Source organism: Podarcis melisellensis (assembly GCF_964234715.1).
Source record: "Podarcis melisellensis genome assembly, chromosome: 1".
In the NCBI taxonomy this organism is placed as follows: Eukaryota; Metazoa; Chordata; class Lepidosauria; order Squamata; family Lacertidae; genus Podarcis; species Podarcis melisellensis.
In genome coordinates this window covers 71118008-71140405 of record NC_138528.1, presented here as the reverse complement: position 1 = coordinate 71140405, position 22398 = coordinate 71118008, and the positions used below count along the sequence as shown (strand labels likewise).

Below are 22398 nucleotides of genomic sequence, written 5' to 3'. Positions count from 1 at the left end.
CCAGTTTTTTCAGGATAGATATTAAGCTAACAGGCTTGAAATTTCCAGGGTTTTCCCTAAGTCCTTAAAAAACAAATTTTGTTACACTGGCTATTTTCCAGTCCTCCGGTATGGAAGCTGATCTGAGAGAGAAGTTACATATTTTTGTTAAAAAATAAGCAATTGCACTTTTGAGTCACTGTGGTGGATGCCACCCAAAACCAGCACTGGGATCTGCCCTACATCCTATGCCTGCTTCCTCTTCCTGCAAACCTACCAGCCTTCAACACAAGGTGAGTTGCATCCCATTCCCAACACTTCCAACAAGTAACTGGTCTCTTTCTTCTTCTTCATTTTCTCCGCTTCCAACCTTGGCATTATACTTAGAGGAGGAAAGTCAACATTGTGATGCTGCAATCTGCTTTCCAGATGGTATTATTTCCTCTGCCCTCCCTCCATGTACTGTTCTGGGGGTTCTCCTAATTCCCACAATATGATTTGGAGGGCACAGGGGCACCAGGTGAGAGAGGGAAAAGTCCATTGCACTAGTGGGACTGACTATGCTGGCTTCTGCTCACACAGGTGTTTAGCTGAATTGTCCAGAAACATTACTTTTGCGTTTATTAGGTACCTCTCTGCAGGATTTTTAAAAATGTTTGGAGTTCCAAGACATCACAAAGTACTTTTTGTTTTTGCTTTGGCTCCTATCACCTTCTACAGATGACAAGTCTAAAAAAACCTTGCAAGGTTATTTTAATTTAGATTGTACTTAAAAATAAAAACAAATCAAGGATAATTGGACTGAATATTTTGAGTTCTTTGCAGGTTTTTGTCTTATTTGTATTTGCTATTCTCATAGCTTTCACCATGAGGTGGTTTCATTTCAGTTGACAAGGCTCCAAGGGCATCACCTCAGTCTGAATAAGGAAATAGAATTGGCTAAAGCACATGCAATTTGGCATCGCAACCTGGAAGGATTTACAATAATTTCTAATGGCAGCATGTTATTCACTCTCTTGGTCTGAAAGTACAGCAGTACCATTGTCACAGTTTCTGTGCATGGAATGAAGCTAGTGAATGCTACAGACCTAGACGGAAAGAATGAAGAATGGAAAGTGTAGGAGAAGGTGGAGTTGCGTAGCGTGGGTTGTCAGCACCCGGGGCAAGGCAAGTAATTTGGGCCCCCTAACCCGTGAATTTGCGTCCTGTAAGCCTAACCCCCTAACCGTAACCCCCAGATGTTGCGCCCGGTGCGGCCGGCACCCCCTGCACCCCCACGCTACGCCACTGAGAAGGTGGAGTTATGGAAGGCACCTGCTACATAGACCTTCCCTGGATGGAGGAGAAGGAAAAGGAAGGTTCTGTAGCTTGATGGGATCCTTTGGGAGTGAGGGGGGGTGTTCAAAACTGTGGCTGATTTATTTTCAGGTGAAATAACTTGAAAAACTGTTTCTATGCAAGATCATTCTGCTACTGACAAAGTTGCAAAGTTGAGAATGGCAAGATTGTGTTCAAACCATAATCCTCTACAAAATGTATTACATCTGCCTGCATTCAGAGGGTCTATAACGAAGTGAAATTTTGACCATCTTGGACCCAAAGAGTCCACGTGTGCTCTGGGGTGAGAATTTCCCCTTCCAATTGCAGTTCCTGATGTGGATCTTTGGGATCCTGCCCTAAGTTGCAGCACAGAACGCTTATAAGGGAGACTTCCAAGTGCCCAAAGTCATGCGACACTGTGTGTGAAAGTTAAGCAATAGTGCAAACCTATCCAAAAGAAAGTCCTATTGATATCATTGGAACTTACTGCCAGATAAATAGGCTTACGGCCTTGACGTCTCATTTCACTGGAAGAATTAATAAGCAGTTGTGCAAGTCTCTTCCATCGAAATCAATGGGACTGTAAAAAGTGTTTCATTGTGCGTAATTTTACCTGGATGAACCCTAGTGTAGTATATAGCAGAAAGATAAGATTTGCGAGAAATAAAATGCAATGGAAGCTGATCTGAGTTGTCCCCCTTTCACTGAAATTCATGGGAGGCTGCAGGAGATCATCAAGAAAATGTCGAGGCAGCGCGAGGCGACCTGGTAAGCGCCTTCCTTGCCAATAACATTATTCCTCGGACAACCCGTCTGCCGCGCAGGCCGGCCCTTCCCGCAGGGCTGCGCTGCGCCCTCTAGCGCTTGGCTGGAGTCCTGCGTCTTAACCTGCGCCCAGGACCAGGAGGCAACGGCATCGGCTGGGTGCGCGCACCGACGAAGGTTCCCCCGGGGAAAGCCAAGCGAAAGTCGCTCTCCCCATTGCCATGGAGCGGAAGGTGGCCAGGGAATTCAGGCACAAGGTAAGAGAGGGGCGCTCGGCCCACCGCCTGCCCTACGCTCCCTGCGGCGTCCTCGGGCTTCCTCGCTAACCTCACTTTCCGCCTCGTAAGCGAGAGAAGCTGCTGGCGCTGCCAGCGAAGAGAGCGTGGGCATTTCGCTGGGACTATGGACTCTCGGTGTCAATTAACTCGGACCTGGCGGGTGGGGGAGCAGGGGGGAGGGGAAGAAGGGAGGCTGGCATGCTTCTTTCAGCAGAAGAAAGTTTTTCCCCCCAGGGGACCCGACCCGAGGTGTGTGGCGGATTAGGGTAAGATTCCTCTGGGCAGGAAGGAACAGAGCCCACCCTCTCCATGGGCTGCTCGCAATGTGCGCGCCCAGCAAACCTGCTTCTCTCGCCATCCATCTTTCTTCTACCGACCCAGACCTGCCTTTCCCTGCGCCTCTCAAAGCAGGCGAGCGGAAGGCAATGGAAAGTTCAAGGAGCTGACCTTGCCGCTTCTTAACTTTCTGGGCAGCCTTTACAACAATAATCAACATCACTACATACATAGAGATATACAGATATATGGGTGCGTCATCATTTTAGAAAACCTCACAGAGCAATTTCTCAGGAAAGGAATACCCTCCAAAAACAGTTTTTGCCGCCGCCTCCTCCTCCTCTCTCTTTGGTGTTTCTTTGTCAATGACCAAGAGACTTGGCAAGGCTAGGTGTATTGCATAATAGCTCTTTTGTTCTTACCCTTTAAAAAAAAAGTGAAAGCGAGGAGCTGCCAGACAGCAATGAAAAAATTCTTGACCTAAAAGTAGGTGAACACTTGTTCTTTAAACAAAATTTGACCACATTGAGAAAACAAAGAAACAAAAAAAGATTCATGTGTGATTTGGCAGGCAAAATGATATGAAAATGGTCTTTGGCAGTTTCGGTGAAGTGGGAGGCTGTAATTCAGTCACGCTGTAAGAGCGTTTTTAGGCATCATACTGGAAATATATTGGGCTGTGTCTAACTAACTTAGTTGGACCTGTTGAAATGAATGAACCAAAATTAGTCATGGCCATTAATTTTAATGGGTCTAAAATTGCATTTGTACAGCTTAACTTCGAGTTATGTGTCTTATTGGGCTCTGCCTTTGCCCTTTTTTTGCAATCTGCTCATAAACACATTTCTCTAGAAATAAGCCTGTAATAATTACCTGGGAACAAATCAATGGGAATTACTTATGAGACACATATGAGATTTCACTGCCAGTTACCATTTACTTCAGTGGCGTTATTTCTAGATAAGCATATTCAAGACTGCTCTTTACATTAGCAGAAAGAAAACCTCTCTCCTCTTTTCTCTTTCGTGGCTAAGAACTAAGTTATCTAACAAAATGTTAGGCTTAATTTCCTTCCCACCCTGATAAATAGGGAAGCACTATTGTGAAATTGAATGGTGAGGTGAGGTTAGAATATTTTTGGCAGCTTTTAATAAAGGATCTCTGCTTCTGTAACTATGTTTGTTATTCATATCTGTTAACTATAAGGGTTGGACTGGGTTGCAGCAGACATATTGCTCTCCTGTGTACCTAACATAATATTTATGGTCTTGTACCTTGTACTTGTGGCCTTTTATGATGATGATATTCATAAATCATCCTGAGACCAATCAGAGACTCTCACCACAGTTCCAATACCTCTGTACTATAAGCCATACGAGCCTCCAAGACATACAAAGTGGAGCATGTTAATTTCAGTCAGATAACTACATAATGGCCCATTTAATGCAACTGAACAACAGTGCGATCCTAACTCATGTTCTGTGCCACTGGAGGGAGTTAGGGTAAAGCAGATGGGACTCTTCCCTGGCAGAGGAGCTCCACTGCTGTGGAGGCTCCTTCTGCACCCAGCAAGGAAGGAAATTGTTTCCAGTGGTTCTTCTGTCAGTAATAGCCTGAAGAAAAGCCCAAATGGGTGGTCATTCCCCGCAGTAGACCATGGCCAAAACCAATGGCCAGGGCTCTTCCCACCCTACCCCAGGGAGCTCTGCTGGACAGCAACTGTAACCCACCCCTGATTCTGAGTAAGCACTTTTATTGTGTCTGGACACATACGCTTGGATCCTAACTTTCATTTTATGAACAGAACAGAGTTCACATTCTATGAAAGAATAATTTCTTACTTCCTCCTTCCCTCTGCAACCCGGGAGATACTTGGGAATGATGTGGGATATAGTATGGGATGTTAAAGATTGGGGTGGGGTAGAAATGCCCACACCCACATGAATAGAGGAGAAGCTTACAATCCAAGCCATGGACTTCAAAATCTAGTCATCATTATTTATGTTCTTATTTTATGTGCTCTGCTGCTGGAAAGGCCAAGTGATGTCATATTGAACATTATTGCACAATTTATGTCCCTTCTACAAGTAATGCTCAATTTACTGTTGCATATTAAAAGTCACTAAATAACTTATACACATTCTGCTCATATATTTATGGGTGTTTTGGCTTTCCCATTTGTACATCATTCTATTTAGAATACATAGTTCAGTGATCACATGAATCGTAACAGCTTGTTCGCTAGAGATTGGGGGGGCAGGAGAAACAAACAATGACGAAGAAAATGGCTTGACAGTGTTCATGGAGGGTGTGTCTGCACTGTAGATTATTTTCCTCTTGTATTGTCAGAAGTTCATTTGCATTGTTGCAGCAGTTTTGTATGGGGCTTACATGGTTCTTCGTTAGACCTTATTAGGAGCATCTAGGGCACAGGGCAGCTGCAAGTATTTGATTTTATTCAATCAATGCAGGTGTTAGGAGGGTGGCTGCACCCACAGGACCCCCTTCCTTGTGCCAGAGCCCCATCAAAAAATCATTGTCATAGGCAGCGACTTTAAGAAAAACACAGTTACTGTACACAGGGAGTTCCAGCCATGGAGCTTCACCATTATATTTTGTGTTTTCAGTCTAAAAGACAGCTGTGGTCACTATAAACAGCTGTAAACAGTAAGTCCTATCCCATGTTTCAATGCCCCTGCACAGCAGAGCTTGGGGTCAGGATCCAGCTAGAGGCTGAAACCCATTGACTCCATGACTACAACTAAATACAGTTCAAAGGATGCAAGGGATATAATTTCCATGAACACCTGTTTCAGCCCAGCACCTGTGTTTCAGTGCTGCACCTATTCCTTCAGTTGAAGTGCAACCCCACCCGGGTAGCACACCTAATTCCCAGATGTACACTGTACAACTCTGTACACTGCCTCCATCTTGTCAGGATTCAGCTTCAGTGTATTGGTCCTCATCCAGCTCTTTACTGTATCCAGGCATCAATCCAACACACACATGGCCTCATCTGACTCAGATGACAGAGAAAAATAGAACTGGCATTAACATACTGATGACACTTCATTCAAAATCCTCTGATGACCTCACTCTACAGCTTCGTATAGATGTTAAAAAACATCAGGGACAATATAGAACTTTGTGGGACTCTAGAGCACAAGTGCCATAGAGCCCACCAGAAATCTCTCAATGCAACTTTCTGAAATTGACTCTGAAGGTAAAAGAGGAGCCACCATGTCACTGTGCTGCCACTTCCCATCTGACAGAGTTGCTCCAGCAGGATCCCATGGTCAGTATCACCAGAAGTCACAGAGAGATCAAGGAGAACCAACAGTATCACATTCCACTTGTCTCTCTCCTGGCAAATGTCATCTATTACGGCAACCAAGGCTTCCTCTATGCTAAACCCAGAACTAAACCTGGATTGAAATTCCTTCTGTAAATATTCTGGGGATTGCCATACATGGCTGAATCATGCCCCATTATTTTTTACAAATGTTACTTTGCATGTTTCTTAAGTAGGCTAAGCAATCTTCATTCTCTTTAGCTCTAAGGAATGAACCAATAGTACAGGATATGGACTGTATGCCATAGTTTCCAGCTTCATTCCCCAACATCTCCAATTAGAAGAGTTATAAAGAGCAGGGTTGGGAGAGCCTGACAGTTTGGATACAAATCCTCAAAGTTAAAGAACATATTAGAAAATACAGTTGACATCTGTCTGTCTCAGGAGACAAGGGAGGCATGTGCCTTTGGAGTTGAAAGTATGCTCAAGGTATCTAATTTGAGACAATATGCTTTGAATAAATTAACCCAATAAATGTAATTATTGGTCTTCTGAAGAGCATTGGATGTATTGTAACTTCTAATATGTTTTTCCATTTCAAGCAGGCTTTGTCCCTTGTTTTGTTTTGTTTGTTGGCTTCTAGTCCCCTTGGGGTGTTGCCCTTTCCATTTCCTACTTGAGACCTGGGAGGTCCTCTGCACCATCAGAATAGATGACACTCGCAAAAATGGACTGATATACTGAGTCAGACCATATGCTCCTATGTTCTTCTGAGAACTGCCTTTGTAGCAACTCTATAGCTCTTACAGACGTGATTGACTTTCACCGATGTGAAAGCCACAGGCAGTGGTGGTCCTTTCTGATTACCAAAAGTAACTTCTTCTCCCATGATATACGTGGGCGCTGTGCTTTTATTTATTTTTGAACAGTTAGCAAAATTAAAGTCAGTCTTGAAACCTGACACCAGTTTAAGTGAACATGTTGTGACAGACAGTGAAGAAGAATAACTCTAGCAGCGAGCTCTCCTCTGTCAAGATATCAGAGCTGCAAGGGGCAATCTAGTTTGCTGCACAGCGTCATGAGAAGGATGCCGACATTTCTAGTTTAAAACCATTGAACTCGGTATCTAGATGGTTTTGGTAGAATTGTTTCTGGTTGCTCAGTCATGTGCTACATTAGTGAATGGCCTAAAAGGTTTCTGAAGATATTTATTCAGCAATTTAGTCATTATCAGGTAAGAGAATCAATATGCTGCTCTGTGGTATGAAATGACTAGATTTTGGCACGATAATAAACTCCACCGGTGAAGTTTTTATTTCACATTCTTAAAAAATATTGCTGCCTTTGCAAGAAGCCTCCTGTAAGCAGAAAGAAATATATTTAATTATTATATTTTGGTTAATGAGTTGGGGTTTATTCAGCTGTCACAGTTTGTGGTCAGAGTATTACAATAAAATTATCATCTTTTCCAGGTTGACCTGCTGATTGATAGTGAAGCAGAGAAAGATTATCTCTATGATGTGTTGCGGATGTACCATGAGTAAGTTATTCCTTCATATTGATTTCACACTTCTGGCAGTTTGGCATTTGGTAGGAAGAAAGTTATAACAATAGAAATGTTTGCTCATCTTTAACCTGTAAAAAAAAAAATAGGCAGAGGAACTATTTAAGACTTCCTTTTAACTTCTGCATTTAACACACAACTAAGGAATAAGCAAGACTTTTTATAATGTTCCTGAATTATTCCCAAAGTCTTATTCCAAACTGTTGAAATAAAGGAACGTTTGATAAAATGTCTTTCTGAAACAATTGTCATTAGGAAACTAAAGGCCATCTGCACATTTGAAAATGCTAATAATATGATCCAGTTCTTAACTTTGTTTGATTCTGGTATTTTAGCCTTTGGTATTCTAGTCACATTTGAACAACTACAGTGCAACCCTATTTGTGTCTACTCAGAAGTAATCCCCATTATATTCAATGGGGTAAAATTGTATAGGATTGCATCCTTTATTATTTTAACACAGAGATCATCAGCAATTTCTAACATTTTGGTCCTATATGCTTGTGTTTTTCTTAATACAATACTGTAAAACAATACTGTACAAACAAGATACAAATATAGTTTCTGATATAATTCCATTTCCACTGTATACTATTTTCACCCAGCGTCTCATCTGTACACTGTACTTTCACCTGGTCCATTTTGTTGTTGTTGGAGGAGATGAGAGTATTTTTCCATTCTTCATAGGTGAATGATTCTAGCCATGATCGTTTCTGGGCATAACTTAATTAATAGCATCATAGTGGAATGAAATGTAGACTTTTCAAGTTTCCATGTGCTCTTTGTGTTAAAGCAGAGTTTTGTGTAGCCTTGGCTACAAACCTGGTTTGGTTTCAGTTCGGGCTGTCTAATTGCTTCACCATTCATAAAGCATTGCCTGCAGCTCATGACATCAGGAAGAATTCAGCGTAGTTAATTATTTAAAACTTCACTGGAGTTGTAAACCTAACAGATACCTCAAGCATTTATATTTCCCGCCCCATCACCCCCAAAGCTGGGAAATGTTGCTTACACTTAAATAAAATGTACAATATTGTTACAAAGGTATATGACCTTTGTACATTATTTATTCAGCAAATACAAAGGTATATGGTCCTTAGATTTCAAAGAAATACCCTAAATCCATTTTGCTAGATGAATATTTCATTTCCACATGTGCCCCTCCAGAAACTAACACTAAGCACCTGTAAGTGTGTTTGCGTGGACAGGCGGAGTCCCCAGATCCTCCGCGGTCCCCCCGTCATGTGGAATAACGACTCAAGACAACGTGCTATGGGATTAAATTGGCCACAACTTTATTAAATTTCAAATGTGGGTAGACCTTGGCTCAGGCATTGGGCGTTCTCCCTCCCCAGTCCCCAGCCGGGGACCTAGGGAGCATCAGGGTTATCCAGTGTGTGTGGGGGGGATGGGCCGGCTCTGGAGAACATATGTTCAAGCAGAGATAGCCGCCCCCGTAACGCCGCCGCCGCAGGGGAGAGCAATGACGACCTTCCGGCGTACGGTCAAAGCCTCCCTTCAGAAACCCCGTTAACGGGGAACCCTGGTATCGCCGCCGCAAAGAGGAAGATGGACAAAAGGATTCCGCCCAATCCTCCCTCCTTTGTGTGGGCAGGTAATCCCTCCCCTACCTGGCCTGGTCTCCTTGGCAACTCTTTCCCCCAGGTGGGATTGGACAACTGACTGAGGTAGGCGGAGACCTCCAGGTATCCCACCTGAGGGATGGCATAGCCTAGCCTATGCTGTTGGAGCCGCTCCAGGTCTAGGGGCTGCACGCGTCCACGCAAAGTGCGCCCCCCGTTTTAAGCGGGGAGCGGTCATTGTGTATATTATTCCCCTGTTACCCTTGCCTCTGTCGTCTTTCCGCTTCTGTAAAAATTTACAGTATAAACTCATTGGGGCTTTTGTTTATGTTATTCTGTAAAGATATATAGTTTTATTATTTGTGTCAGGAATGGATCACATCCATGCTAAATGATTTCTGCATTACCGTAATATGTATTCTGTGTAGAAACTTGTATGACACAGTACTATTGACAGTTTTCCCCTCTGTCTTTCTGTTCTTATGAGAGAGACGTGTGTGTGTGTGACCACTTCATTTATCTGTTGTTCTGCACTCTAATCCAGAAAACCTTATGCCATAAAGCAGACAAATGCTTTTATTTAAACATACATGCCATGGATATCTATAAAAAAAATTGGTGGTTTAAATATGCATTTAACATTTGGGGGGGCATAATATAAAAATCATATAATCCAAGGCCAACACTGAGAACACAATATTTGTCAAACTTAGAAAAATAAAAAGACATTTGTTTAAGTTTTTAAAGATCACAACACATTCAGTTGGGCATTTCCTTTAATATTTGGTAATATATTTCCTACCCTGGTGTGTATTTAATTGCCATTAATAATGTGTTACTTGTACATCAAGTGACATACTAGGGTGTCCAGTATCCTGTGATGACTGATGTAAAGAACACAAACAGATAGTATGGAGTTCTGCCGTTCTTCAGGCTAGAGTAACTCTGCTGAAGTCAACAGACTGGCTACAGATTAATTCTGTTGTTTTCATAAAGTTGTTATCCTGGAGTCCCGTTAAAATGTCAGTATGCGTGTAATCTTAAACACTTGAAGATTAGCCGTGTCAAATACAATAGGGCTTACTCTTGAATAAGCATGCTTATGATAGAACTTAAGAACTTGTACACAGCACCATAGGAATGGGGCAGTTATAACAAAAAATGTGTATGCCATATGTTCAGATGCCTTTCAGGCGTTCTGTGGATGCATTTGCTTTGTGGGGATAGGGGAAGGGGAATCACACTAGGGACCCCCATGCTGTGCCTTGACAACAGCCAGAGGTCTGAAAGATTCCTAAGGCTACTGTACGTTCCTGTGTGTACAGTGGTACCTCGGGTTAAGAACTCAATTCGTTCTGGAGGTCCATTCTTAACCTGAAACTGTTCTTAACCTGAGGTACCACTTTAGCTAATGGGGCCTCCCACTGCCGCCACCCGATTTCTGTTCTCATCCTGAAGCAAAGTTCTTAACCCGAGGTAATATTTCTGGGTTAGCGGAGTCTGTAACCTGAAGCGTCTGTAACCCAAGGTACCACTGTATACAACAGGCTTCTCCAGAACACTAGGTAATCATGCAGAGGTTGGCACCACAGATAGTGAGCACCATCTTCAGCACCACTAGCCATTGGAAGCATAGGAATGTAGGAAGCGAGACCATTGGCCCATCTAGCTCAGTATAGCCTGCACTGACTGGCAGTGGCTCTCTAGGATTTCATGCAGAGTTCTCTCCCAGATCATTCTGAAGATGTCAGGGGTTGAACGTAGGACCTTCTGTATGCAAAGCAAATAACTGTCAATGAGCCCTTCCCCCATCTCTTCAGATTAAACTCTGTTGTATAGCCTTTTCGTAATGGTCAAGGAATGGCATTTTTTTCCAGAATGCTGGCCATTTCATTTCCAAGCGTTTTCTTAGAGGTGGTGAACATTAGTCCTCTGCACAGACAACTACTGTGTGCAGTTTTGTATTGTGCATGTTGGACAAATGCAGAATCACATAGCATTGGGGTTGTGTAATCCACAAAAATTTGGACTAACAGCCTATACTGATCTTTTATCCACTCTCATTGTAGCTTTCAAATATAGACCCTGCAGCATATTTTACTTTAACTCCATGAACTCCATTTAAATGGAGGTGTCTTATGTATCAAATCAGGTGATTTAACTTTAGAAGCAGAAGAAGAATGACTCTTTGGGGCAGGGGTTTTAAGGTAGCGTCATTAAAGCCAGAGAGCACGATATGTCAAGTACATTGTCAGTAGTTAATATTGCATCTCCTTATAACCCTCTTCAATTTCATTTTGTAGATCCATGAATCTTCCAGTGTTGGTGGGAGACCTGAAGTATGTAATCAATGAACCAAGCCGGCTGCCCATATTTGAGGCCATACGCCCTCTGATCCCATTAAAACATCAAGTGGAGTATGATCAGTTAACACCTAAGCGATCTAGGTAGGTTTGATCAATGTACTTCTCTGTATATGAGCACACTTTTTTCTTTTTTGCTAATTGATGAATTCTTACTCAAGAACTCAGCAGTTATTTGCCCCAGTCCTCACCTAAGCTTTGGTGGCCCCCCTCCCCAAAAATCATTTTCAGGATGCCTCTGTTTCTGCAGCAGAAAGTTAATATCAGTTAATCAATCATAGCAGGTCTCCTCCTGAAGTTCTTGACCTTTTCTTCCTCTCTCATCCTGATAATAAACAGGAGGGAGAGGTGCTCCCTCATTTCTTACCCTTTGAGCCTAGGAGCCCTGCAGATTAAAGAGCTGTCAGTCTTTTGTTTGTGGAGACTGAGACTAGAATTGTTATTTTTTATATTTTAAGTGGGGCTCTTGTGTCTTTAACAGCTGCGCAGCAGACAGAAGTTGAACAGATGCCTTTTCTAACATGGAAATGCAAATCATTTTTAAAAGCAATACCAGTTTCTATCTGTTGAGACCTGTTATAAGAGTAAGAGTAAAAAAAAGAGTGGCATCCTTGTAAGAGTCTGGAGTACCCAGCCAAGGTAAGGGAGGAGAGCTAATGAAAGTTGGAAGTTGCTCTATATAAGAGGCCTTCCCCTCCCTAAGACTTAGTTGCATGCAATGCAAATACAAGTAATTTGACAAAGTAAAGTATAGGACAACACACTCCACATTCTTCAGAAGCCTTGAAAATCAACACCAGGGAATGGCAGATGGGTACATGGGACTGTTTAAGTAGCAACTGTAAATTCTGTTTATCCTATTCCAACTTTTGCAGAAAACTGAAGGAGGTGAGGTTAGATCGTTTGCATCCTGAAGGACTAGGGATAAGTGTGAGAGGAGGTGTCGAATTTGCCTGTGGCCTTTTTATTTCTCAGCTAATGAAAGGTGGACAAGCAGACAATGTTGGACTTCAGGTGAGAAGGACATTCTGTCTCGTATAGATAGAAAATATCTTATGTATATATTCTATTATTCAAGTTGGTAGAGTTGCTGCTGCTTCCTGAGAAGGGGAGGGGAGAGGTGGCAGCAAGACTGGTGCAGTGCAACACACTACCATGACCACTTTGGTTCTACTGGCGTGTTTGCACTGTCCCAGCCTCATTGCTGCCTCTACCTCCCAGTAAGCAGCATTGACATGAGCGCCCCACCATACTGTCCACTAGTAATAAAATGTAAGAATACTGTTTATCACTATAAGCCCTTTTTGCCAGGATGTGAGATTTGACCCCTTCAGGGCTCTTATATCCATTAACCATTACTCTAGAAGCAATGATATTGTTGCTGTATACCAGGACCAGAATGCCTGAGTCACTGCTCTGCACTTCATATTCCAAACTTACTTCACATTAAGTTCTGGATTGGAGTGGTCCATTTATGACAATAAAGACTGTAGGAGGAACCTATGTTATGAGCACTAATACACTGATGAACAAGAAAACATGCATAGGACCCATTACAAACCTACACACACAATAAAAATGTGACTTTAATATACAAAAGGATTAGTCCTCCTCTTGCATATATTTTAAAGGTTAAAACTCGCATTTATACACCCATGTGCCCTCTGTAACTAACATGACACATTTTGAAACCAGTGAATTAAGTTTGTTGCTTCATAATGGATATTCACATGCATTCCAGTTTCATGAATGGTTTGAAAAAAGCTTAGATCATGAGCCAACCCATACTCAGAAATCTTCCAGCAGATGAATAAGAAGGGAACCTCATGAGAGGGGGAAATGTGAATCCATTCCTAGACAAAGGGCATATATGAACAAATAAATCCCACACTTTCCTATTTTGACTTCATTAAAGTAAATCTATTTATACCAAACCAGGAATCTCATTTGCAGCAAATGTAGCTCTGCCTTCCTTGGTTTGTTGATATGTGATGTTAAGAATCAGCTTAAGGTGCCTTCATAATAGTCTGTGCAAGACACTTTCTAAAACTTTCTAAGACCAAGTGAACAAGGGGAGTTGACAGGCTGCTCATTGTTCTAAATTGCTGTCTCATGATAAAGCCAAATGCTTCTGAAATTTCACCCATCTGAATTATTTCACTAAATCTCCACACATTTTCCAAGCTAGAAAAAAAATGTAGTCTGGGAAAAGGCATAATGAACTTCTATCATAATATCAGTTTCTGACTCCTTTTTTTCCTATACCATTTTGATCCATCCTCCTGACTATGAGAAAATGAGGTAGTTTTTCCACCACTTAAAGTGTGTATGTGTTTCTGTATAATCAAGATACGTAACTGAAACGTTTGTGGCATTGACCTATTTTCTTCTGATTTCTCCTTCTTCTTTTTCCTAAATGGATACAGTTTAGCCTTTTCATGCATTTCATCTGTCTATTTTGTTGCTCTCACAGATACTGTACTCATATCTTTGGGGATTATGTTAACTAAAAAGGCCTGGAGATTATTATGAATAATAGAAGTAAAGGAAACACTAAAAAAGTAAATCTGAAACCATCATGATTCTGCTCTGTATACTTTAGTAAAAAAAAAGGCCCCCTTTTCAGACTGTAAAAACAAAGGAATGCATGAAACAATTTTCTATTTTAGTTCCCCACCCCCTTGTTTTCAGTCCCTTAGTCAATTCTTCTGTAATAACATACTGGTGCTTAATACACTGACAAGAGGATACAGAAAGGTTTTTGCCAAGTCTACATTATAGAAAAGCTAGCAAACATTTATTTCATGAAGAGTGTAGCTTGCCAATAATGTCTTTAATGGCTATTATTGGAGCATTACACACACACACACACACAGAGAGAGAGAGAGAGAGAGAGAGAGAGAGAGAGAGAGAGAGAGCAATTCATCCAACTTCTTTTGGTGGGGTGGAAATTTGTCCAATTTTGTCTTCCTGTAGTGTGACCAAAAGCCATTAACTCATGTATGTTTTAGACAATATAAGAAGATAGGATTTGTTCTTACACACTGACTGATATTTATACTGGTAGTTGTATAAGTGCCAAAGACTGTTGGTCCACACTCACAAGGAGTCAACCGCTTACTGTGACAGCCTAATTTATGGAACTCCTTGCAGATACAAAGCCTTGGCAATACTGTCTTCGATACCTGCTAAATACTTTTCATTTTTGATTAGGTTTTGTTAAGTCTAGATAATTTCAAAGTGTTAATTTTATCTGGATTGGGTCAATTTTAGTACTTGTTGTAAAGTTTGGTTTTACCAGTATTTTCCAATGAATATTTTATATTCTTTTCTGTAAACTGCTTCAACTATTTTCCCGATTAAACAGTAGATAAGTCTTGTTAAAGAAAGGAGTAAAAATAAATATATGTGCAGAACCAGCCCCAAAGCCCAGCCACACGAACATCAATCTCCCGCTGCGAGTCAGTAGAGGGAGCAATAGGGGCCGCAGGAGACCATGGAGACTGCTGAGGGTGGAGCAAAAGAAAGCATTCTGCATGGATACAGTTTGCATTTGGAAAAGGAAAGAAAGAAGTCTGGCTACTTGCTGGATGGCAAGAAGCAGTCTTTGGGAGAAAGTGAAAACAGGAATCTCTCTGATTTACCTTTGTTACATAATGGTGTATTCAATAGTGTATTCAAATCTGATACACTACGTGACATTTGTACGCAGACAGTGAACAATAAGCAGGAAAGATAAGCAAGAGAAGCATTATGGACATATTTGCCTCCTGAAGCTAACCTCTTCATGCAGAAAATTTTCATTTGTGCTGGGGGTGAAAGGTCCAAAGAGAGAACACCCCCTCCTCTCTATCAATAAGGGATTTTACAGTTTAAAAAATTCCCCAGTAGGTGGAGCAAACACACCATTCCTAATATCAGTGAAGACAATTATTTTATTCCACTCTGCATGCCGTGCAAGTAGTACTTTGAATCTTAACTAAAACCTTTTCCTCCCTGTAGAATTGTTGGCTAATCTTCTAGGAAGGGCTTTTGTGCATTTAGCAAGTGCATGGTATGAACGAAATAATAAGCAACAACAAGGGGAAAGATCTGCTAAATTTGTATCAGTTATGTAGCTATTAATGGCACAGGATTCTTATCTAGAAACAAAACAAGCAGACATTAACTCTCAACTATGTTGCAATGCCCCTGTGATGTTTGCTCTTTCTCACTTTTGTCTTGTTGCACCTTTGTACATATTTCATCTACATCCAGGGTAGCTATCCTGCCTCACATTGTGGGGGGCTGATACAGGCCTCCAAGCAAATTTTTCTAGCCTGCTCTTCCCTCAACCCCACTGATTCAGGATTGGGGAAAAGTAAAAGTTAAAGCAGACGAAGTGTTGGGATGGAACCTTGGTAGCTCCCTCTTTATGCAATGTGTTAAACTGAAAGAGTTTTTTAAAAATGAATTAGTCCTTTGCAATACGGATGACATTTTAAATAGATATTCAAGCACAAAGAGGCAGACATCAAAGTTGCAAAAGCAGCTTCAGGCAAGGCGTGCAATAGGCCGAATTAGATCCCTTATGCAGTGGCAGAAGGGAACTCCGTTGATGGGATCTGGATCCAACTTGTGAAAATTCACTCAGTCCTAGCAAGTGTGAACACAGTAAAGGGAAAAAGCAACCACATGTGCTTTGCTACACCATTCCAATAGATGAGCGGCACATAACACTGCTGTAAATAGCAAGGTCTGAGGAAGGGTTTGTGGGCCCCAGAGCAATCCTGGGTCAGGGCTTTCATGCCAGATTGTTGGGGCAAGGTGGTGGTACCTGATTAAATAAGCCGTGGCAAATGAAATTTTAAAAAGACTTATACACACCACAGATCAGGTTCTCTGTGTTTGCCGCAGTGATTAAGTGTATCAACTAACATCTGTTTAGCATGTGATTTCCTTGGCTGGAAAATATGGCCTGAAATCAGTTATTTCAGTATTGAATTAAATTAAACTTGACTCATTATGTGAGTAAAACAAGTACCATGCAATGATAACTGATAAGCAAGTGCCGTAAACCAAAGCTGAGCAGCAGCCCACTGAAAGAATACATTGTTCTTGCAGTTCACCTTAGCGTGCCCAAACTAGCTTTCCTAGCCCATCTGATGGAAGCAATATCGTTAAAACGAGCTTTTAGTAGACTACAAAGGGAATTAATTGAATTTAGGATTTGATTGAATAAAATGGCATGTAGTCAGTGGTTGGCGCTTATGCAACAAAACTAAAAACAAACCCTTTGCATAATTTAGGCAGTAGCGGACAGTGAGGCAGGGCTGCCCTACTCACCTGAGCTACTTCCAGCTGACTTGCTACTGCATATAAGGAGGGAGAGGGGCAAGGCAGAATCAAAGGCAGCGTAGTGCAAACAAGCCAGCAAGAGCACTGAATTACCTCTGCTGCAGCATTTGCTCCTTGCTGCCACCTTGCCCCTCTCCTTCCCCATCCCAATACACAGCAGAGACTCAGATTTAGGGAGGTCAGGTGAGTGGCACAGGTCCACCACGCCATCCACTGTTGGATCTAGAGGGGCTGCTGTGTGGATTTGTTACAGCAAAAATAGCATGAAGTCTTAAAGACTGACTTAATACGTTGGTCTCAATAAATTCTGGAAACAGCTAGCTCACTACAGAAAATAATTCTCTCTGTGCCTATTTATTTTGGTATTGCTATGCCTATTCATCACCAGCAGACACTTATCAAGAGTGGATCTTGAACTCACTGGATTGGAGTCTCTGTATTCATCAGCACTGAGCACAGCATTATGGCACACTTACTTTATTGCTATTGACATTTCGGCTTCACTTTGCACCAAAATTAAAAATATTCTCTACGGACTCTGGATATATATTTACCCTACTTATTTAAGTGAACACTACATACATCTAATGAACTTACATAGTTTATGTATTTGAAGGTGTCATGCAACATTGTGGTCTTCACTAGAATTTTACTATGTAATTTAGTCTTTGCATCATTTGCTATGCTCAGTCTTTAGTTGTTGCTGTTAAGAGACTGCAAAATTTTACTGCCTCCATGTGGAGACGGTCTAAAAGCACTTACTCATGTTAGTGGCTAGGTTGTTGGTATGCAATATATATCTATTGTCCTGAAACATTGAATTAAATGAAGTAATGTACTCTAGACTTTAGCTGGATGTCTAAAGTAAGTAACTATTAATTTAGGTCCATCACCTGGTTATTTATGGCAGAATGCAATGCAATGAAATTGCATAGATTCTGATTATACTGAACTGTTCCCTAGGGCTTAACAGCAGGAAATGCAAGTCAATGACCAAATAATATACTCCATCAAAGTATACAAAGGATAAAGTCCATCCCAGAATCAGCTTTGATGTATGATCCCAAAACTGTACCTTCAATGGCTTGGATCCTAAGTTGCTCTTCTATTCATAGGACAGTTCTCATAACGAAATTCACTCTGATCCTGCTGGCAGATAGTGGAAAGGAGACTATTTTCACTAATTCCTCCTTTCCCCTGCACCCTCAGGGTCACCTCTCATGGGCTTCAGATGGTCCTCCAACCCTGTAGAGAAGATTTTTGGAGGTCACAGGTGGAAAGGGGAATTGGTGAGCATCCTATTCCATTCACTCAGAGTTAGGATCTGAGCTGATGCACATAAAATAGCTGAAAGAAATAAAGGATTGCTGGACAAAACAATAATGTACTTCTCAGCAAGGGAGCATGTATAGGCTGCTCAGATGTGATCAAGCAACTGCATAAAACTTGAAAGTTGTCATTTGCCCATTCCCAAAGATGTGTTCCGTTAATTTCACAGCAGGATATGTCTCATTTCTACATAAAAAGCCTTCTTTCAAATGGATTGTCAATTTGAAATTGTTTGTTCCTTCTGAAACACACTATATAAAATACTATTTTCACAGAATCTTAGAACTGCAGAGTTGAGGGTGATCACAAGGGTCATCTAGTTCAACTCTCTGCAGTGCAGCAATCTTTTGTCCAACATGGGGCTTGAACCCACGACCCCAACTCAGCTTCCATCTCTCTCTCTCTCTCTTTCTTTTTTAAACTAAGGTTGGAGATGAGATTGTTCGAATAAATGGATACTCCATTTCTTCATGTACTCATGAAGAAGTGATTAATCTTATTCGCACAAAGAAAATTGTGTCTATAAAAGTGAGACGTGAGTAGAACATTGTTTTGATATTTTGCTTAAATTCCCATACTTTCGTGCTTTTGTGGCAACTGACAGTAAACTTTATTTCATTGCAGACGTTGGCATGATACCTGTGAAAAGGTAATTGTCTTTTGGCTAAATGCATATTTTACATACAATATGGAATGTATCTAATAATTTACAGTGGTACCTCGAGTTACAAACGCCTCAGGTTACAAACATTTCAGGTTACAAACTCCGCTAACCTGGAAGAGTTACCTCAAGATGAGAACTTTGTCCCAGGATGAGAACGGAAATCGTGTGCCGGTGGCACAGCAGCAGCAAGAGGCTCCATTAGTGAAAGCACACCTCTAGTTAAGAACAGTTTCAGGTTAAGAACGGACCTCCGGAACGAATTAAGTTCGTAACTAGAGGTACCACTGTACACTGCTTCTGTCAATTTCCTCTGCTTAGTAACACCACATTTTGAAAACTACAGTTTTATGTTGTTGCCTTCCATCTTTCTTGGGATACAATGTAGTACACCTACAGGGGGGAGGAGTCAAACAGCTGCGTTAGCAGCACTGAAGTGACCTTCCTAGGGCACAAGCCTGGGCAGTGTATATGGAGGTCTTGGGCTGCCAAGATAACAAGGCCTCTGGGCCTCACTGATGTGGTCCAAAGGAAAGCAGAGCAATACATTTGGCACTAGCTTGGCTGCAGGAATTGTCAAAAGGAGGTGTACAAGTTGCCATCCAACCATATTGGGGACTCCACTCTGGACTTGTATAGGGTTTACCGCTTAGCCTTTTCTTCTCCCTCTACAACACATACAAAAACTACCTTCTTGACTGTTGGACCCACTATTGGTCTCATCTGCTCAATCTGCCAAAGCCTGTCTTTGCATGCAGTGGAAGTCCCTAACTCACTGTGGGTTTGAGACCCTTTTGCTACCTTCACCTGGCTTAGCTGTCAGTCAAAGCTGTTTCCTGGGGTGTGGCCGCTGTCGCATGCTGACAGCTTCTAGGAGCCACAGGTGAAAGCTGAGTGCAGGGTGGGGACCAAAGGTGAGCAAACTACCCCAGAGATAGCACACTGTGTCCTGCACAGAGGTACTACACAGTTTTATATCAATGGGATTTAGCACATAAAGTCTATGTTGAATTGGAGCCATTCACTTTACCTGAGGTTTTTCCTTTTAAAAAGCCATTATGCTCCTAAAGTGCTTTTATTAAAATTATTTGTGACCAAAGTTCAACCAACACAATCTTACTTGACCTGTATATTGGGGATCATATGGCTTACAGCCAAACAAGTAAAGTCTTTTAAAATCACCAACAGCCAGCTGACAGAAAACTGTTTAAACATCCCAACTGGTCCACAACAAGGGGAATTTAGGTTGCAACCCAACATCAGAAGGTGTGGTATGAAAGCATCCACAGTACATTACTTATTTAAGCATCTTTTCTTTGTTCATATCTAACCACTTATATATTTTCTAGTTCTACTGATGAGCCTCTCAAGTGGCAGTTTGTAGACCAATTTGTATCAGATCCTGGGGTAAGCATTAAGAAAATAACTTTTGCTGCAAATTTTAAACCCTGTGCTCATAATAAAATTTTGCATTGGACCTATTTTTATAATATAGTGTTTTGGGCACTGTACAAAATTGTTTGGTTTACACTGAGTACATTTGGAATGGGATGACTGTATGAATTATTTCCAAAACACTTTTGAATATAGCCATGTGGGGAATTGAGTTCATTATATGATAATGCTGAGTATGTGTAAACCTATCAACAATAACCTATGTATTTCCTTCCGTATCCCCCGATGCTTTGCAAAACTTTATCTAGACTTTGATGGTGGGTAAAAAATCAGCATGCCTTTTTAGCTAGTGGACTTCTATGTCAGAAACTCTGTTGCCCTAATTTTTGCGTTTTAGGAAGGTAAAAGCAGTGTTGCAGGTCTTGCATCATCTGGAGGAAAAAACCACAGAGAAAAGAAAGTTTTCATTAGCTTGATTGGTACAAAGGGCATGGGATGCAGGTGAGCTGCCATTTATTTCTCATCACTCATTTCATCTGGAAAATATAACGGATGTGATCTAGCCAAAATTAAGAAGGGTTTAACTGTGACTGGATCTTAAGTTAAATACATTTATGCAAATGATAGTGTTCAGAACCAGATATAAGCTGCTGCACACATCACTTGTCCATTATTGGTCAAAGCTGCAACTCTTTTCATCTTTGGGTAATGTGTACTGATGGTAGGCATCTCTTTACTGAATTACTGTGCAAAGAATTGTTCATTACCAATAATTAATGAGGTAGCAAAATCAATTGATTCTATCCTCTTCTCATATGGACTAAGGCATGACTCGATTTCTTTTATACAGTACTTCTTTGGCATGCTGAGAAAAGTTGTGTCGTGTCTAATTGTGCAACAGTGTTGACTGTGATAGAATATTAGTGTTAGTGGGTTGTTACACCAATTGTTGGCACCAATAGAGCTTAAATGAGGTACATTTGCTGTACATCTGATCCAATGTATTCTCATCAATCTGAAAGTAACCAAGTTATTTACAGTACTTGGTTATTTGACCATGATTGTTTTCTCACATTATTCCATTGTGTAATGTCATTTTGTTTTCATTGTTTATTCCAGCATTTCCAGTGGTCCCACACAAAAACCAGGCATTTTCATAAGTAATGTTAAACCAAATTCTCTGTCTGCAGAAGTAGGGTTAGAGGTAAGTGTAATGTTGATGAAACCATCTGATTCCATGATAGCCCCATGCTGTCCCCTCTGCCGACAGAAGGCATCTATTAGAGGAAAGGGGAGGGAAGAAATTTTGAGAGTTCTCTATTTGTCCTCACATCTTCAATCTACTCCAGAGTGTGCTTCAGTCCTCCAGAGCAGAATTTGGGTCATACAGAGGCCTGCAACAAAACTAGAACAACCAAGAATTGCCATCTTCCCTGTACTATGGATGGATGCCTCCCATCAACAGAGGGGACAGCACTGGTTATTGTCCGTGACAGGTCTTATGTTGAAATGGCCATGTTAAAGGAAACAAAATCAGTGGTGTTTTCCAGACACCAATGCAAAGTGAATAAATTCAATAAGATTGAAAGGTTAAAAATATCCCAATGTTTACCTTAATCTTCAAATTAGTTGTTCTGAAGTGGTCTCATCTTATTCACTTTTCTGAAACAACTGGTTTGAGAACTGAAGTCTGTGTGAGAACTCTGCTGAAGCTTCAAGTATTTTGTTTGTTTCCTTGCTTTCAGGTTGGTGATCAGATTGTTGAAGTAAATGGAATGGACTTTTCTAATGTGGATCACAAAGAGGTAATGAAAAGGGCCAAGTTGTCCTCTTCTCATAAACTGAAAATGGACATCTTACACTAACTTTTAAATCAATCTGTTTCACAACTCTCAGATTTTTAGGATTCAGCCAACAAATATTGGAGTATAGTTTAAAATGTTTGAATCCAGGCACTGCTGTCACTACAAAGTCATCTGCTTTGTTTTAACTGTCCTGCTCTTAGAATGAGATTCAGTCAGCATCATTACCAGGTGGAGAGGGTGCCACTGTAGTTGTGCTGTGTACACCTTTGCAGCTGGACAAAGACATGCATGTAAATATGTTATCCTTTCCCCTCCCCCACCCCCACCATTTTTTCAGGCTGTGAAGGTGTTGAAAAGCAGTCAAACCCTGACTATCACGGTTGTAACTGGAGCCGTAAGTATGAATGTCATCGTAATCAACAAAGACCCTGTGAAAATCTAGAAAGGCACT

The 22398-nt window shown here is 41.3% G+C and overlaps 1 protein-coding gene across 7 annotated transcripts in view; it reads left to right on the top strand.

Moving 5' to 3' along the window:
• The first annotated feature begins 208 nt into the window (after positions 1-208).
• USH1C (USH1 protein network component harmonin) overlaps positions 209-22398 on the top strand; it is a 47871-nt gene continuing 25681 nt past the window's right edge. For 6 of the 7 annotated variants that reach the window (XR_014171835.1, XR_014171836.1, XR_014171837.1 and 3 more), the window contains exons 1-11: positions 209-272; positions 7383-7450; positions 11361-11504; positions 12296-12434; positions 18513-18621; positions 18711-18735; positions 20097-20154; positions 20540-20643; positions 21262-21346; positions 21888-21947; positions 22285-22341. Coding sequence is in view for 4 of the 7 variants with exons in the window: in XM_081926058.1 (XP_081782184.1) it covers positions 228-272; positions 7383-7450; positions 11361-11504; positions 12296-12434; positions 18513-18621; positions 18711-18735; positions 20097-20154; positions 20540-20643; positions 21262-21346; positions 21888-21947; positions 22285-22341 (894 nt within the window). In the remaining 3 variants the exon portion in view is untranslated. Of the gene's footprint in view, positions 273-2153; positions 2322-7382; positions 7451-11360; positions 11505-12295; positions 12435-18512; positions 18622-18710; positions 18736-20096; positions 20155-20539; positions 20644-21261; positions 21347-21887; positions 21948-22284; positions 22342-22398 lie in introns of those variants that run through there. The other variant, XM_081926059.1, reaches the window with a different exon arrangement.